Source organism: Staurois parvus, unplaced genomic scaffold, assembly GCF_062004578.1.
Source record: "Staurois parvus isolate SC_StPar_1 unplaced genomic scaffold, SC_StPar_1.0 ptg000048l, whole genome shotgun sequence".
Taxonomy (NCBI): Eukaryota; Metazoa; Chordata; class Amphibia; order Anura; family Ranidae; genus Staurois; species Staurois parvus.
Genome location: NW_028317844.1, coordinates 8421019 through 8440940, shown reverse-complemented (window position 1 = coordinate 8440940; position 19922 = coordinate 8421019). Strand labels below are relative to the sequence as shown.

At 39.1% G+C, this 19922-nt stretch overlaps 1 protein-coding gene across 1 annotated transcript in view; it reads right to left on the bottom strand.

Annotated features, from left to right (window-relative positions):
- Positions 1–989: 989 nt before the first annotated feature.
- Positions 990–19922, bottom strand: part of PREP (prolyl endopeptidase) — a 170056-nt gene continuing 151123 nt past the window's right edge. The window contains exons 14-15 of the mRNA XM_089665074.1: positions 10031–10187; positions 990–2594 (exon numbers count right to left, since the gene is read on the bottom strand). Coding sequence (XP_089521200.1) covers positions 2303–2594; positions 10031–10187 — 449 coding nt within the window. The 3' untranslated portion in view covers positions 990–2302. The remainder of the gene's footprint in view (positions 2595–10030; positions 10188–19922) is intronic.

The window sequence follows — 19922 nt, the reverse complement described above, 5'->3', positions numbered from 1 at the left end:
ACTCCACACTGCTATTATTTTGAACATGCCCCTTTCAATTAGTGATTCAATTACACAGAATCAGCAGCATGCATGTCATGACTGTTGGGTCTGTTGCATTTCTATTACTCTACTACACCTGCTAGTAAATTATTTGCCATGTAGAAATATAATTTCTACCAAAAACAGTGATTGATCAGGTTAGTGATGTCTGACTGCTATTATTTTGAACACAACTGTACTTTGTCTCTGTTGGAAGATTGAATTTTTTGCTCCTCCCAAGAACCTCCTATTTAAGCCATGTCCTTGCACTTCTTGTTTGCCAGATTATAGTGCTCTCTCCAACCGATAACTTGCTCCTTGCATACCTGCTGCTGTCCTTCTCTACCACTTGTTATCAACCCTTGGCTTGTTCATTAACTGCGCTTCTGTCTGACCCCTTCCAGCTATTACTCATTACTGACCTTTTGGCTTGTTTATCGACTACACTTCTGCTTGTTCACAACCTGCTTTGTCTGCTACCGGACCCCCGCTTGTTCTTCCTGCTGGTACAATCCTGAGGGCCACAACCTGGCATTAGCAGGCAGCAAAACCCATCTCTACCTTGAGAAGCTCTGGTGAAGACTGACTAGTGCTTAGACGCTTAGTGCACGTTGGGTGAGCTTGCATTATCACTAGGGGGATCTGCTTGTGTATTCATCCAGCTGACTATGCATAGACCTCTTTACTGCTATAGCCACTGGCCTTCGAGCCTGATCTCAGGTCACAAGTTTTTTCCCACTATGATAGTCGTTCATGAATTTACAGTCTTTATACCATCCTCCTGGCTAGACCTCAGCTTGGTCTTTTGCAATATGGACCCTGTTTACTCCATTGGTTGTCTAAGAAACAATCAATACATTCAACAAAATTGTGGCCCATGTTAAAAAAAATACTAACTGTTCCTATGGCGTGCCCTGTCCACTGTGCACTCAGCCCACAGTTCTGTTAATGAAACAAACATTTGAAAATTTCAGTTGTATGAATATTTTTAATGTATTAAAAACTGAACATAAATTGTGTTACATGGTAGAGCAATGATTAAATATGGTTTCATGTGATGATATTTGCAGCTGTGGCAGTGTTCAGCGCCCTGTTTAAAAATAAAAAAAAGGCATCCCAGAGTTACCATTTTCATTTTCTTTCATGTCTGCGGCTCAATTTTTTTAAAAGGACAAGTTCAGAATTTTCGAATCTGACACCTTTACACCCAGGTTTCCTAAGCTATAATGCACTAAGCCCCTCCCAACACACTCACACCACCACGTCTGGATCCTTGGTAATGAAATTCTCTGCATTACTGGCCACGCCTGTGCATTGCTGCACTTTTAGTATACAACTCCATTCAAGTCAAGACTGGATAGCCCAATTCAGCCAGCGATAAAGAGTATTTAATCGCCAACAATGTAAACATTGACTGGGTCATGGCTCTGCTGTGAAGTTAAGTAGCAGGGGTAGGGTGGTTAGTGCAGTTTAGGTTAGAAGGGTTGGTGAAAAGGGGAAGTTATTAAACTTTTTTTCAGAAATAGCTTAACGCATGCTTAAATTAGTGATATTTTCCACAAAGATATTGATAACCTGGAAAAATGATGGTTAGCACAGGAAACTCAGTGTTGTGTCTTTACAGAACTTGCCATACAAGCCACATTTGAAAGATCCAGCTGTTTTGTGTATAAATCAAACCTTTATGAATGCAAGGAGGAAGCAGAAAGCCACATACACAAGCTGATACAGTCAATAAGTAGAATAGCCAATTTGTTAATCATTGTAGCGGTAGCCCCTACCCCATAACTACTCAGTCAACAGATTAGGTCTAAAATAGTAAATTCTCCATAATCAAGCTGGACGTGGGACATGAATAAAGTGAATGAATATACTACATCATTTCCAAAATATACACCACATCATTTTATAGAATAACAAAACAAATCTGAAAACATTAATAGAAAAGTAAGTTAAGAACCATACGTAATTGTTTACCATAAAACGTGACGTTAATGAAAATCATTTTATTTGATATGCACCATTATTGTTTAGGTGTTTTCAACTTCATATTTGTTGTGTGGACAAAATATGCTTCAAGTTACAGTATAGCCATGATCAAAACTCAAAAACATTGTAACACAAAGAACTATTTAAATTTTTGATACCCACATGATTCAAATATTTCCATTCACCTCAAGTAATAAGGATAGATGTAAAAAGATGTGCTAGGAAAACGCATTGACGTTTCTCATGTGACATAAAAGCCCTTGTATAAAAATGGAAGCTTGCTCAGTTTCATTTATTCAATCCAACTAAGGTTCAGGCATCGTGCAATGAAGGCAAACATGTCAGAAACCTCCTCAATCACTTTAGTAGTGGGTTTTCCTGCCCCATGGCCAGCTTTGGTATCAACATGGATGAAAAGTGGATTCTGTTGCTTTGGACTGTGGCCCACAACATGCTGTAAAGTGGCTATAAATTTCAGAGAGTGTAACGGGACAACTCTGTCGTCATGATCAGCTGTAAGGAGCAATGTAGATGGGTACTGTTTTCCATCATCAGGCACTTTGATATTATGAAGTGGTGAGTACCTACAATGTTAAAAAAAACAACATGGTCATAAGGAAATCAAACAGAAATATCATGCTAAAATTACGCATACGAAAAACTTAGGGTTCTTAAAAGAAAAAGTATATAAATGCCTCTGCTGTGGTTCCTTCCTGCCACCCCCTATACAACTACAGAACATAGTAACTGGTGGCTGGTGTGGCACAGGACCAAAAAATTGAGAGTGTTAGACAGTGCCAGATTCTGAACCATTTTTAGCCTGAGTTTTTTTTGTTACTGCAGAGATCGGTGGACATAGACAGCCAGCGGGAGAGGTGAGTATTCTTTGCAGGGGTCTTTCATTTTATATTCTTATTTTAGCAGCAGAATTGCTTTAAAACATATTTTACTATTTTCAGAAGCTAAAGGTAGTGATCAAGACAAAAAAAAAATTAACTCAAATTAGATGTAGATTTTTGAATCAGTGGTTTAGTTATTTACAAGACAGTATCCATGACAGAAGCGTACATGGCATCTGCAGTAATATTCCTTATTTAGAAAACCTGTGCAGTAATAGAATTAGCAGTATTTATGAGCCACCTACTTGTGAGACATTGCAAACAAGTTTCTTATTGATTGAACATATTTACTGGTATGCTCTTTGAGGGATTTTCATAATTTGGGCCAGGATCTTTGCAATATAGGCCGTACCCTTACATTTTAGAGGCCTTGCCTGTCTATAATTAATGAATAAGGAAAGGTTTTTAAACTGCAGAGTTAAATGTGTAGTTCCAAGAATGGTGTAAAGCTGAATGTTTAGACTATGTTGGTCATAATGTTAGCAGGTGGTCTGCATCCCTCACACAAGGGTCCTGACACACTATCAGAAAATCAGAACAATAGTTTGATTTTCATATAATGTTCACACAACTTTCAACATCTGATTCAGACTTTCCAAATGAAAATTTCCAAACTCCAAATTTTTTTTTGAATGTTGACAGGACTAATGATTTTCGTTTATCCTCCCTAACGGTCTGATTATGTCCATATTTCTGTGTTCAAAGCGGTACATTTTTTTGCATGGAAATATGTATTTTTTTTATTGTAGGCCTGTAATTTTTAGGAATAACTTACTGAAATCTGTCCGAACAAGAGTCTAGTTAACATCCCGGGTATGTTAAAATTTGAAACACGAAATCATAAATTATAATTCAATAAATAATCATAAAAACTAATAATATAATATTAAATTTAATTCTATAATGTAATCAAACCAAAAACACTGAAATTTGAAATATAGCGCCAAGTTCGCACATCACTGAGCAAAGTCGCAGAATCGTTTTCAGTGTTCGATGACGAATTTCCCCACGAATCATTATCACTCAATTCTGCAAGTGATTCTAATTTACTATCGCTGTTCTCTAGCTGCTCTAAAACCGATTTTGACCTAAAGGGACACTTTTTGGATGCCATGGACATTTCTGTTTCCAGGCAGAAAGAACAGTAAAAATGAGGGCAGGGCACAGGACAAAGCTCTAGGGACAAAATGTATGTGAAATGGTTTGATACAGTAATGTTATACTATGTGATTTTATTGAATTTATTGAATGTCATTGTTTGTCATTTTCAAATTTCCGGCCAGTTCCATCCCCGTACTTCCCGACGCTCGCAGGGGACAGAACCCAGATGACAGATGCCGGCATCCTCCGGAGGATATTACAGGGGACACTGCAGGAGGGACATCGTGGGAGCGCAGGACATGGTAAGTGATCGAGGGATCCTGGAGTAGCGCCGCATGGTAAGCCTGAGTGTAGCTCGGGGTTACCGCTTGTGGTACTGAAACTTTACCCTGAGCTACACTCGGGAATACTGACAGGGAGGTTAATGTGTACTGTTTTTGTACGAGAAAAATCAGATATGAAAAATCACATATAAAAGACTGCGCAAGACCAGAAACTAAACAAAAACAAAAAAAAAAATCCCTTTGTCGCATGAGAATATTAGTACGATTAGTACCATCCTTGGTTTCAACCTGCAGTGCAACATCAAGGAAAACCAGACATTCATCCGATTTTCTTATAGTATATAATTCAGGAGTTTTTGGACATTAATTTAAATTCAGAACTGGGGGCAAAATTTTAATTGATAAGGAACATTTGTGTCCCTAGAAGGTAAAAAAAAATATGGGGGGTTGTGTTTCTAAAGACTTAACTAATGGGGTAGTTAATGCAGTTAAAGAAGAAGGAAAGGCTATTCACTAAGTACATTCAGGCAGCACAGTGGTTTAGTGGTTAGCACTTCCGCCTGGCAGTACTAGGGTCGTTGGTTCGAATCCCTACCATGGCACCACCTGCCTGTGCCTGCGTGGGTTTCCTCCGGGTACTCCGGTTTCCTCCCACACTCCAAAGACATGCAGGTAGGTTAATTGGATCCTGTCTAAATTGTCCATAGTATGTGTATGTTTGAATGTGAGTTAGGGACCTTAGATTGTACACCCCTTGAGGGTTAGGGACTGATGTGAATGTACATCATATATATGTAAAGCGCTGCGTAAATTGACAGTACTATATAAGTACCTAAAATAAAATAAATAAATTTCTACTAAGAAGCAGTGTAAATTAGCCTTCTTTTTTATATATATGTTATCTAGCTCCAGATCCTGGCCGGCTGCTGAGGTTGGTGGGAGGAGACTCAGACAATGTCCACAGTATTGGCACTAGTGGGGTGACATGACTACTCTTATTGTCTCTCACTAAGCTGCCAAGTTACGTGACTGTTTATTATTACAAAGCCATTATTAGTAAAAGCAGAGGGCAGGCAACACTGAACGCTTACTTAGTAGATAGCCTTTCCTTTTTCTTTAAAGATTTTGGTAGTACAGGTGAAACTCGAAAAATTAGAATATCGTGCAAAAGTTCATTTATTTCAGTAATGCAGCTTAAAAGGTGAAACTAATATATGAGATAGACTCATTACATGCAAAGCAAGATAGTTCAAGCCGTGATTTGTCATAATTGTGATGATTATGGCTTACAGCTCATGAAAACCCCAAATCCACAATCTCAGAAAATTAGAATATTGTGAAAAGGTGCAATATTCTAGGCTCAAAGTGTCCCACTCTAATCAGCTAATTAAGCCATAACACCTGCAAAGGGTTCCCGAGCCTTTAAATGGTCTCTCAGTCTGGTTCAGTAGGAATCACAATCATGGGAAAGACTGCCCTGACCTGACAGTTGTGCAGAAAACCATCATTTACACCCTCCATAAGGAGGGAAAGCCTCAAAAGGTAATTGCAAAAGAAGTTGGATGTTCCCAAAGTGCTGTGTCAAAGCACATTAATAGAAAGTTATGTGGAAGGGAAAAGTGTGGAAGAAAAAGGTGCACAAGCAGCAGGGATGACCACAGCCTGGAGAGGATTGTCAGGAAAAGGCCATTCAAAAGTGTTGGGGACTTGCACAAGGAGTGGACTGAGGCTGGAGTCAGTGCATCAAGAGCCACCACACACAGATGGATCCTGGACATGGGCTTCAAATGTCGTATTCCTCTTGTCAAGCCGCTCTTGAACAACAAACAACGTCAGAAGCGTCTTTCCTGGGCTAAAGAAAAACAGACCTGGTCTGTTGCTCAGTGGTCCAAAGTCCTCTTTTCTGATGAGAGCAACTTTCGCATCTTATTTGGAAACCAAGGACCCAGAGTATGGAGGAAGAATGGAGAGGCACACACTGCAAGATGTTTGAAGTCCAGTGTGAAGTTTCCACAGTCTGATTTGGGGAGCCATGTCATCTGCTGGTGTTGGTCCACTGTGCTTCATTAAGTCCAGGGTCAACGCAACCGTCTACCAGGAGATTTTGAGCTTTATGGGGATGCTGACTTCATTTTCCAGCAGGACTTGGCACCTGCCCACACTGCCAAAAGCACCAAAACCTGGTTCAATGACTGTGGGATTACTGTGCTTGATTGGCCAGCAAACTCGCCTGACCTGAACTCCATAGAGAATCTATGGGGCATTGCCAAAAGAAAGATAAGAGACATGAGACCGAACAACGCTACTGCAGCATCCTGGTCTTCCATAATACCTCAGCAGTGCCACAGGCTGATAGCTTCCATGCCACGCCGCACTGAGGCAGTAATTGCTGCAAAAGGGGCCCAAACCAAGTACTGAGTACATATGCATGCTTATACTTTTCAGAGGTCCGATATTGTTCTATGTACAATCCTTGTTTTATTGATTGCATGTAATATTCTAATTTTCTGAGATTGTGGATTTGGGGTTTTCATGAGCTGTAAGCCATAATCATCACAATTATGACAAATCATGGCTTGAACTATCTTGCTTTGCATGTAATGAGTCTATCTCATATATTAGTTTCACCTTTTAAGTTGCATTACTGAAATAAGTGAACTTTTGCACAATATTCTAATTTTTCGAGTTTCACCTGTAAAAATCAAACAGAAGATTACAGTTTTCCATGACGTGCACTAATGCTCAAACTTTAGGTAACAAGCTTTGTCAGTTGCCAACCACGTATGTCTAGGGATAATTTAGACTTTACTGTGATCACAGAAACAGGGTTCAGGGATTCAAATATATCAGGGTAAAGACTACACACTAAAGACGATAAAGGAAAGAGGTGAGGTGGAGTTACCATTTTGTCAAGAAGAGAACAAAACGAACGATAAAGTATATGTGAACCCTTACCTTGCAAAACTCATTCAGTTTAAAATAGAAAAGCAAAACACATATATATATATATATATACATATACACATTTCTCTAAAATGGTTATTAAAAAGCTCAATCTGAGGAGATCATATTCTAAACCTGGTACATCGACTGTCTATGTTAAAGTGGGAGGAAATGAGGATTCTAGTAATCGCCAAAGTCTTCATTTGATATTAGATCAAAAACTGAAAAAGCATATACAAAAACAAAAGTTTTATATTTCATAAAGAGAAATTTAGCTGAAAAGGGTATATTTCTAAAAAAGAAAATTAAAAGGCTGGAGTAAAATGGTAGCAGTCAGTGGGCACCAATAAAATCTACCATCATGGTGGCAACTAGATTATATGCCAGGTAAATTAGTAAAAGTAAACAGAAGAGAAAAACCATAATGGCTTTCTACAGAGGTAACTAAATTAGTAAAGGAGAAAGAAATCAGCATATAGGAGAAACAAGGAAACAGAAAGTGCAGCTGATAGAGAAAAAAAGACAAAAAGGGGGCAAACATGTTATCGATTCTTCTAAAGCACAGAAAGAGAAGGAAAAGGATAAATGTGTTAAGGAAGGAGACAAAATCCATTTTACGTATATCAGAGACAGGAAGAAAAGATACTGTACAATCGCAAAAATGAAAACTGGGAACAATAATTATGTTGAGGGAGACCTGAATGAAGTAGAGCATTTGCTGAGTCTTTTCAGAATTACAGGGCACAAATACAAGCTGGGGGATCATATTGGTTCTCAAAGTGAAGGTTCATCTTCAGAGTTTCTAGAAGCAAATGTGGCTTCATGATATCATTCCAGAGTTCCAAGAGAACTTCAAGAAGTAGTTGTGGGACCATTAACTGATCTTTTATCAATCTCTTCTAACTGGAAAAGTTATTCATGACTGGCAGATGGTTATTATTGTACCTATCCACAGGAAGAATGGTAAGGAAAAAGCAGGCAACTACAGGTCAGTGAGTTTAAAGTAGTTCTAAAGGTTGAAACTTTTTTTTTTTTACCTTGCATTCTCTCTGAGTACAGACTCTCCTTCCCCTCATATACCAACCTGAGCTCAATCTTCATCCAGCTCTCTGCACAAGAGCAGCAACTCTCTCAGCTTTCATCTTCCTCACAGGCTCAGAGACAGTCAATCACAGCCAGTGAGGAGGGAGCGGTGCTGAGCAGTGTTGTGTGCTTGCCTATGGACACACACAGCTGGCTCTGGAAAGAGCCCACACGAGTGCCCCCATAGCAAGCGGGCTATGGTAGGCACTTGTCTGGGGGACGAGCCAGGAGCCGAGACGTGGGGGAGTGATGCTGCTCATGGCAAAGCCATTGCACAAAGCAGGTAAGTATGACATATTTGTTATTTAGAAAAAAAATTATACAGGTTTACAATCACTTTACATCTTCCGTAAAATGAAGAGAACCAGTCCTAAAAACAAGTATCAACACAAGCTGTGTTCAAGAGACAAGATTAAGTGATATAACACACACACAAAGATCTACCCCCTTTTGTAGTGGCATGATAATGCCATAGCCACAGGTCTTCTGGTGCAGCTTCAGAAGCCTCCAAGTATGCAGTGACATATTGAATGCAGTGACATATTGAAGCTAAGCTTGGTTAGCATACCATCAAATAACATTTATACTATACCAAACACAAAAATTATTAGCAACAAAGAAGCCACACTCAGTACTACTCTGAAACTGAATATTTCTACACTAAAGATTTCTCTTGTTAGGCTGCAAAACAGTAATCATTTTCATAGTGCCCGTCCAAATCAGTCTACCCAAATTACCATCAAGGATCTAAAATGAAGACAGCAACATTACAAATGCATGGACTATCAAAACATCACTTTCCTTCCTGCATAGTAGCATTCTTTCCTGCTGTATCAGTGCTATTGTATACCATTAAATCAAATCAATAAGTGCTTACAGTATAGGATTTCAAACCCAATCCATGCATCCGCGCACATTATCATTTCATTTCTTGCCATACACAGAGTTCAGCATACACCACTATCAGATTACTATTTCCTATAATAATTGCTACTTGTTCTGCTAAAATAATTAAATGACAAACAGAAATGTGCTCCTTTGAAAACAAAGCTTTCCTACAAGCCAAAACTAATCAACTGAAAAATCAGAAATACAACATATATGGTTCTATGATTATTATATTATGGAATAAGTCTACATTTTCTTTCACATAAAATAAAATTTTTTTTACTTTTAATTTTGTCTTGTGTGGACTTTATGCCAGAAATCATTATACCACAAGGAACAGATTTTGTCTTAGGTTCCACTTTGTTCATCACTGTGGCTTAGCCATGTAGATTCATACTGGCTGAGTGTATGTTTATGTATGGAGCAGACACCCCTGGCCTATCTCAGGAAAACAAATGCGATCACTTGACAAAGTGCGTTCTCTGTGATTAGTTTGGTCAGGGGCTGCTTGTATAGGTTGCAGTCCACCCACTGACAGATTGTCATTTCTTTAAGCCAAATCTGCTGACAGCCACTTCAAGACTGTGGTACATCAATTCTTCCACAGCCCAACAGTTGAGCTTTCCACTTACATCCTGGTGTGTGGACACCAATGGCAAGGTTGTTGTTGTCCACACTTTGTGGACAAAACAGCAAGGAGATCTATCCAGTGGGGACACAAAAAGCAATACATTCTGACAAAGGCTGTAACCTAAAATATTTTGGCTGAAATTCTACTCTAATAAAGTAAATAGATAATTATAGACAGAATAGAAAACTTACTTGTACAGCCACTCAAACTGGTCCTCTTTGTCTGAGCAACCATAGTCTGTAGTCCAAGCATGACCGATCGTAAACTTGTGGAACTTCAGCATGTCCATAACACCAACTTGAGCAATGGCACATCCAAAAAGGTCAGGACGTTGATTTGCACAGGCAGCTTCAAAATAACATTGACATATATATATTTTAGATGCTGAAGAGGCTTATAAATAATGCATTGGATTAAAATTGCTTTAGGATAGCAGCAGCATCATCAAACAATCCATAAGGGCTTGAATACACTGGCATTTGCTTGCATTAGAACTACTTTCATCCAATTGGCAATGTAAAAGAATCTCAAAACATGTCTGAAGGAAATCAAAAGAAGGTCACAAGCAGCTCAAAAGCATCTAAAAACTAAGAATGCTCCCTTTGCTAATTGACATAAGCTCTTACCTCTTTAGCTGTGTTTTATCTACAAAATTTGTTCCTGGGATATCTTTGGATCATTTCCTCCAAAATTATAAAACTTTCCAAAACAACACCTAGAGCAAACCTGTCAAGATATAACCTTTATCAAGTGCTATAACAGTATGGGTTAGCCAATTTAGCCTTTGGCTTGATTGAAAGGATTAAATTGTGCAGGAGCCGCCATATTCATTTGTTATGTCACTATCAGCAGGCAGGGTCTAATTCTCATTTAGCTGCAGGCTATACAGAAATCTAGCACCTGTGTAGTGTGCACTGTCTTTTTTTTGTGTGTTTGCTGCTGTCGCATGTCCTCTGCATACTGGTGTCCATTTTTTTTTTTACCTCTGTGTCAAGGAGGGGAATATATATCCTTTACAGCAAGTGATGATGAGCTATCTATATAAGTAACGATCCTCTAAAACGGCCTCTGTCTACAAAACCTCATAATGGGGTTATTTGGTGTGTGTATGTGTATATATATATATATATATATATATATACACACACACACACACACATATATATATATATATATACACACACACACATATATACACATAAACACAAAAGCTTCAATTGTAAATAATAGTCTCACAAATCAAATTGAAACCTGCTCTCCTAAAGCAGGTAGGGGGAGACACAGCATACAGTGCACAACCTAAATAATAGGTAGTATTAATAGGTACTGATCTTGTTGTTATCAACATTTAGGAAATCTTCACAGTGTCGCAATGCTGATTAAAAGTTCTCCCATCAAGGGTAACTTGCAGACATAGGGAAATGCTTTTCTAAGTGTTTCCACATGGCATAATCAAATTACCACATTATTCTGCTGTTAAAGTGCGATTTAATTATGTGGATACTCTTTTCTAGATGTTGATAACAATGAGATATATAACTATCAAGTGCTTTCACCGTAGTGCACCATATGGGGTTGAGCCTACAACTGCTATAGATGAGCAAGCTTAATCTTGATTTGTGACAACTGATGCTCTTAGAAGCACCCATGTATTATTATTTTACAGGATTTTTATAGTGCCAACACGTTGCATAGCACTTTACAAAATGGAGGGAGACAGTACAGTTACAATACAAGAGGAATCAGAGTGATCTGTTTTATTTTGTGTTTGCACAAATCACATGCTCACAGAATCTGGCAGAATGTGAAATCACCCTATGTGCCCTACCACACATAGGAAAAAACTGTGAGATTTTGGAATTGCAGAGCCAAGCTGGGGTGGTGTCAGACTCCTAATAACTACATGGAGTTGCAAGCTGCTGGTGCTTTTTGTGCACAGCTTTTGAAAAAATCTAAATGCATCTATTACTAGGCACAAAAAGGTTACTTATATCAAAGGTTAGCATTACCCAATTACATTACACATTGACAATTAACTTTAAAATTAATTGGCTATGGAGGAAACACAAGAGATCCCAGCTGAGACTTTTCTACAGCTGCATGGAACATGAAATAAAAGCTAACTAGTTGCTACTAACCCCATGTGCTAAATCAGTGGCTGAAGGAAAGCTTTTTAAGATCGCTCTTTACAGTAAATCCTGTCACATAAAAAAAAACCCCAAAAAACAAAGGGAAGAACTAGAAACTGACATTTAGTCTGCAGTAATAGGATACTGATACCACGTTCTTGGAAAGGCATATTTAGATTCATTTGATGGGATGCAGTGTCAAACAAAAGTAATACATAAGTAGGCTGACCCTGATGGGGCTTGCAGGAGGTAAACTAACTTCTTCCTACATGTGCATACATACACGGCAAGAAAAGCCTGTACAAAGATGAGTTAGTCTGTTCATATGTACAGTAAATTATAGGTATATTAACAAACATGTATATGCAAGTACATATATTTCCTGGGTATTGAAAATCTATATTCACTCCTGCATGGTGCCATAATGCGCACACATACTTCAGTATGAGGGAAGTGACTAGTATCTAAATACATAGACATGTTACACTGTGACTGGTTTGCAGAATAGAAACATCAATCTCTGCAGGTGGCAGCCTAAGTGGTAAGGAAATGTAGAGATGCATAGCATATCGCCATACTTGTCATACATAAGTTGTTGGTAAAGAAATCCTGCCCCCCCCCCCCCCAAAAAAAAAAATGGTTTATGTGAGGTGTATTAATCTAGATTATATTTGATTCATCATTGCTCTTCTTAGAATTCTGCAGTCACTGGGGTGAAGAAATTAGAAGCACCACGCATAACATATAAAGGTCTCATATATAGTATCGCTGAAAATAAAATGTCTAACAGGAAAGCAGTCTGATTAGCATACTTTGAAAGACAGCCATCTTCAGTGAGTAAAATATGACTTTTGTACTTTGTAAAATCCTTAGATTGGTGGCCACTGAGGGTAATTCACGTTACAGTTATACTGCTGCCTACAGAAGCACTGGACACAGGCAAACATAAAACTGTAGGACAACCCAGGATTAACCCTCCTACTACCAGCATGCTTCAGTTTTATAGCAAAGCAGAACCTGAGAACATGATAATAAACACAGAGGGGTAGAACCAGTGTTCCACTATTTAATGCCAAGAAATGGATTTTACAATGAGTACAAGATTCAATTTTCTTTCTTGTCCAATGAGAGACATAAGAAGTAATTCACAATCAGGATGTCCAAAAGAAGTCTAACTTAATTATGGGAAATACAGCAAATAAACTAAGTGGCCCAAGAAAAAACCACAGAACAGGGTACTGCTTGCAGCTGAAGGAGCTGCCTGAATGACTTTACCCTCAAACCTGGCATCAGAAGAGGCCTGAACATTCACCTGATAAAGATTGGAGAATATGTGGACAGATGACCATGTGGCAGCCCTATCGAATCTGAGAAACAGTTGCCTGATGCCAAAAAGTCCACTAAAGAATCACAGATCTGGTAAAGTGTGCCTTGAGAGAGACATGTGGAACCCAATCTCTGAGTCTATAAACTTGAATGATAGTCTGCCTAAGTCCCCTAGAACTGGTGGAACATGAAACTGAAGCACCCTTACTGGGTCCATCCGGGATGAAGTCTTTCTAAAAGCTGCAGTGACTGAGAGACTCTCAATACACAACCACATCCAGATAACAGAGAAAATTTTCTTTTAGACATCTGGAACTGGACGGACAGACAGACAGAACGATGTCCTGGTTAAGGAGAAAGGAAGAACCTACCTGCATCACAAAAAAAGTCCTAGGCCTCAACACAACCTCATCCCTATGTAAAACCAAAAAAGGGTTCCCAACAACCCAAGGCCACCAGAGAGGGGAAGACTAAAGGAATATCACCTTGTGGGTGAGAGTAAAGAGAGGATGTCACTAATTGGTTAATATGGCAATTTTGAAAGTTCCACAAACTCACAGGACCAAATAGGGTGAGTTACATGGCGTTAACCAAGCAATGAGTGGCAAATGGTCTCTGAAATTTGACAGAAACCTGGCTTTGACAAAAATCTAAACCCTGGTCTAGACCCAGGTGTAGGAAGAAGAGGATTTGCCCCATAGAGGACCTCCTAGGGTGAAAGCCCCAGGACATGCCTTCCATGTCTAATGGTAGACCTTGCGAAAGGTAGACATTTTTAACATTGTGTAAATCATAGATTTGGCTATTGCCAATTAAGATTTGCTAGAAAAAAACCACTAGAAGCTGATTTCCTTGCCTATCAGAATTTAGGCTTCAACAGCCATGCTGTTAAAGCCAGCAATTGTGAAGCATGATGGGACGGACATGACCAAATTTGTTGGTACTGCTACAACCTCTTGAAACGTTATTCCTCTTAAATACTGATGCAATTAAAAGCAATTGTCTCATGTATTTATGCCTTTCATACAGTGAGGTTGATTTACTAAAGCTGGTGAGTGCAAAATCCAGTGCAGTTCTGCATAAAAAAACAATCAGCTTCTAGGGTTTTTTTTCTAGCAAAGCTTAATTGAACAAGCTGAATTAGAAGCTGATTGGTTACCAGGAACAGCTGCACCAGATTTTGCACTTGCATTTTAGCAAATCAACCCCCGTATGTCACAGAGTAAAGCAAAAAAAAAACACTTCCCCATGGTAGCTACCATGGGGAAGTGATCTGCCTGCCTGCCTACCCTGTGTCTTAGTGGGAAAGTCTGCTAAGGTGTTTGTGCATGGGGGAAGGATCACATTGATGGGAGGGAACAAGGAAAAGTCTGTTTTGCTCTAATTGTTGCACTAATTTGAGCACAAATATATATAATTATTGGTGTGAGCATATTACTCAATCATTTTATTTTTGTTTCATATAAAAAATTTGTTTGAGGAGACTGGCAAGATTTACAGGAGCATCTTTGGAGCCCCATGCTGTTGTGGATTGATGTGCGATTGGAAATTAGTGTTTTTGGCAAGGGTGCACACAACAAGGGGACAGAGAAGGTGCACAGGTACGTAATGTTAAATGTATATGTTGTCACATATTCATGTGAGCATATTTAATGCAAATATTTTTTATGTGATTTGTGTGTACTACACTATATGAGTTTTTTCTTTTTTTTTGGGAACATGTGTGAGGATGTATGAAGGAAAAAAACTAGAGAAGACACGGAGACAGTTTTGAGAATAAAGGCTCAATTAAACTCATTTATTTTTTTTATGGGTCAATAAATCTGGTAAGAGGCAGGGATACTGAACATACACAGACCTGTTGAATAGAGGAGTGTGTGCTATATAGGTCTGGATGGTGTGGACTAAATTTGGTGAACAATCACCAGGAGGAGTTGTGGATTCTTCTGGCTGCTGTGAAATTTAGTGTGGGGCACTTGTGCACTGGATAATAACATATGAGCATAATTTATGGACTACCTGCTCTTGATTTCTTTATTATTGACATTTGCATTATTATGCTTTGGTTTATTATATACACTATATTGCCAAAAGTATTGCGACACTCCTCCAAATCATTGGATTCAGGTGTTCCAATCACTTCCATGGCCACAGGTGTATAAAAATCAAGCACCTTGGCATGCAAACTGCTTCTACAAACATTTGTGAAAAAATAAAATGCTCTTAGGAGCTCAGTGAATACAAGCGTGGTACTGTGATTGGTTGCCACCTGTGCAATAAATCCATCTGTGAAATTTCCTTGCTACTAAATATTCCACGGTCAACTGTTAGTGGTATTATTACAAAGTGAAAGCAACTGGGAACAACAGCAACTCAGCCACGAAGGCGTAGGCCAGATAAAATGACAAATTGTAATGAAAATTCTTCATACTGAGGCATATTGCCTAAAGGTTTGGCAAACTTTGAGCTCCAGACCTTACGGGTGGACTGGGAGCAAAGCTTTGGGGGAAAGGGGCTGAGGGAGATGGATGATCTTGCCAACAGCAGCATCCTTTTAATGGTAACCAGAGCAGATGTGAAGAGACATTGTCCCTTGAAGGCCAAGCAGAGCAGGAGCTTTTTAGATGCAGGTTCTGCAGTCCAACACTTTATATAAAGAGTCTTCAGCATGTGGGGTAGAGACCCATGAGGGTGATTTATTTTATTTATTTGACATACTTACATAGCACTGGCAATTTAGCAGTGCTTTTTATAAATATAATGCTGACATTTTTTATGTTGGATTGCCATATTATATAATCTTCCCAGGAGCAGCCCTGGTCATGCTTTTTCCCCATGCTTTTTCCCTCTTTACCCTGATGACCTGCTTCTCTTTTTGAATGACCCAGACCCTTCATTGCATGCAGTTCTCTGCAGTTGTGATGAATTTACCAGATACTATGCCTTGAAAGTAAATTGAGCTAAATCTGCTATTTTACTGTTAGACCCTGGAACTACAGTATCTGCAGACCCTGACCTAACATATCTAGCGTGCAAATTACAACTGAGGTTTTGGACTACATTGCTCTAAATTTGTTGCCCCTGCTTACTATGCTGAAACAAAAAATTGAGGTCTGGAAACATTTAGCGCTGTCTCTAATTGGCAGGATATATCTCTTGAAAATGAAGTTCTCCTATATTTTCTGAGACATACCACTGTATGGGTACCCTGCTCTTATTTCCAAAAGGTTAATGGGTTATATAGCTCCTTTCCTTTGGCCATTCTCCCACCCTCCTATTGGGTGTTATAGGAACTTATGGGTCAAGCTGGCTTGCTATTACTTGATCTTAACTATTGAACTAAGCCCTAATTGTAAATGATCATCTTTGGTAAATAACAAATTAAATCCAGACAAGGGTGCGTGTCCCTATGCACTATCTGGCCAATTGATGAATCTAAAATATAACCTTTATTCAGATATATATAAAATGTATGCTAAACTGTAATTAATGCCTATTGGAGTGGAATGCACTGCGCACAACAGTATGACTGGATAACATTACAATTAGTTACCTTACATCCAAATGATTAATAAGACCAGCCCAGATCAAATACCATAACGTTTTAGATGAAGTTACGGCATAAAGAAGACACTGTAATTTGATCATAAGCCTATCAGATGGAATATATAATCTCTATTAAGGAGCTAAAGTTACCCCATGGACAGAACCAATTAAATTGCTACCGATATGTAATATGGGTACACTCATCCACGGGTCTTAATGTCAGCCTCTAATGGACAAGCCCCATATATCACTAAATCCAGTCAAAAATACCGCACTATCTTGAGGAAGGCAAATGATGCACTATAAGACGGAGTGCAGACCACTCCAATAAGGGGGGGAAGGGGTAAATACCATGTACATTTAAAAAGTGCTCCGAAAGAAAGACCCAAAGAAAAGAAAAAATAGCCATTTTGCCACCATGTGAAACTGAGCACAACTTCCAGCCACTATGTGACCAATTATAATTCTTTATAATCCTGACAAAGCTCTGTTTTTTGGAGCAAAACATGTAAAGTTTCTTTTTCTTTTTTTTCTTTTCATTCCACTCCAGTAGGCATTAATTACAGCTTAGCATACATTTTATATATATATCCGAAAAAGGTTATGTTTTAGATTCATCAACTGGCCAGATGGTGCGTAGGGACACGCAACCTTGTCCGGCATAGATTTATTACTTGATCTCAAGTATTTTTTAGCAGGTCAAATGGTGTTTGCTCAGAGATGTTTGATAAGGGATGATGGTGATGCTGCTACAGTACACACTAGCTTAAACTATCTGCTTTATAGGGGACCTCAGGCACCACATTTTGTCACTCAAATGATTCCTGCCATGAAAGCATGGGGTCAGGCTCACAAAATACTGTATCCGAGGGGATCTGGAGTCCCACCTTGTTCCCCAATTTGTGAGAGCCCATGACTTCCCCATTTTCTGTAACTGCCAGATCCAGCTCTATGAGCCAATCGATAGATTAAAAAGACTGGAGATGTGACTTCGGCAGGTACATTTTTGACATTTAACAAATTAAAGTGCAAATACACACTCTTTAGTGTACTTTTTCAGGCTTGTACAATTGCTTCACACTTTTGTGTTGCAATTTGGCTAGCTCGTTTGGTGAGTCAGCCCTCCTGGATGGAAATGGTATTATGTCCTGATTCTATGGTTAACCTTTATTTGTAATCTACAAGGAATTGTTCCCGATCAGACCTCCTTTCAATGAGCATTGTAGAATGAAGTGGGTAGCTGATGTTCTTAATTTACAGGGGGATGACTGAGAATATATGAGGGGACTACCCATTTCAGCATCTGGTGTCTGCTAAAGACAGACTAATTCAGTACAAGTTTCTTCACCGTATTTACTTTAAGCTTGCTAAATTAGCTGGCATATATTTGCCTCTTTCCGTGGAATGATGGTGTTGTACCTTTATCCCAGTTGATTTCTGACATATCTTTTGGCATTGTCCAACAATTTTGGATGGATGTAACTCAATTTTGGAGGTTACAACTCTCCCTGTCCCCTTGTCCATTCCAGGCTGTCTTTTGGACCTTGTGGTGGAACTGGCCACCACGAAGGCACATAGAATCCTACGGAGTGTACTTTTGATCTATGACCACAAAGCAATCTTATTGCATTGGGGAAAAAAACCATGCCCCCAATACTACGGTTCTGTATTTGAATCAGGGTTGTCCCAAAAAATGTGAAAATGTTTGGGGTAGCTGGGTGTCTACAGCTGATACTAATGGGTAGTCTCCCATTGATTACTGTATAATGGTCAGGTTGAACATTTCCATCCATCTGAATCTCTGCCATGAATGTGGGGTTATCTATATTTCTGGGAGTGGGATACTTCTTGAGGCATTTGTCTCAATTAATTTTATGATGTTGGGCATTGTTGGGATTGTTATTAATAGGGGCCTTGTAGGTTTTTGCCCTAGAATATTGGCCACAAACAACTGTCTTCCTATTTATGGTACATGCGTTTTCCTGGAATGATGGGAGGGTATTGTAAAGAAAGAGACTTTGAGGGAGTAGGGGGGCTGTCAGTCTGGTAGCTTTTCTATTTATAGATCGTTCTTAAAATTTGTAGCAAAAAAAAGGAAATAAAATTCTTGGAACATGTTTGGTTCTCTTGCTGGACTGTATGCTGTGGTAAGACAAGACACTGATGGAGCCACAGTGGGGGCAGACTTCTTTTTTAATAAAGTTCTCTTCACACAGACACAAGGCTAATATGTACTTAGTTGAACAAACAATTTGTCAGGACGTTTTCTATGAAGCAAGACCTCAGGTACTCAGGTAAGCAGGTAGGGGTTGGATGGCTGAAGGTGACAGCAATCATTGTAAGCCAGCAGCAGGTGCAAAAAAAATCAGAGTTCCATGTGGCACTCTGCAATGCATGAACAGTAGAAGCAGCAGGGGGGTGTTTCCTAGACCTGAATGGCAGAACAAGCATGCCATTCCACCCAATGGATGACATCAGCTCAAAATCCCTCAGCATTCACCCCGTCCACATTAGGAACAAGCAGAAAGTTGGAATTTAAAGGTGTTCACAAATCAACGTAAAAGAGGTATATCCTTGTGGTCAGCCTGATTAGTATACTCCTGGAGTAAACATTCATATATAGGGTGAGCACTGAGGCAATGCCAGTAGCTCTGATCTGGAAAATGCTCCAGAACTAACTTGTTACCAGAATAAAGTCTGGAAAGCACCTTATGAAGAAACCAGTGCTGAAGTCTCCTCCAGGCTAGTCCTGCAATGTTCAGTCTAGATGGATCTGGATGCAGCACCCCAAAAGCAAGGCTCGGGATAAGTGGCAGTAGGGGCAGTATAGCCCAAATATGAATTACTTTCTCTGTCTCTTAATGGATGAGAAAGAAAATACCTCCATTGGACTTTCTAGTGAAAATGAAAGTACTAGAAATGTACAATGTGCATTTACTTTTAGACCACATTTATAAAAATGAGGAAACTGGCATTTTAAAGCCTTGTTCTTAGAGAGAACAATGGAAATGAAATCTGTGGGGAACACAAGGATCCTAATAATAAAGAAAAGGAAATTTGTGCAGTGAATGTCAAAGCAGGA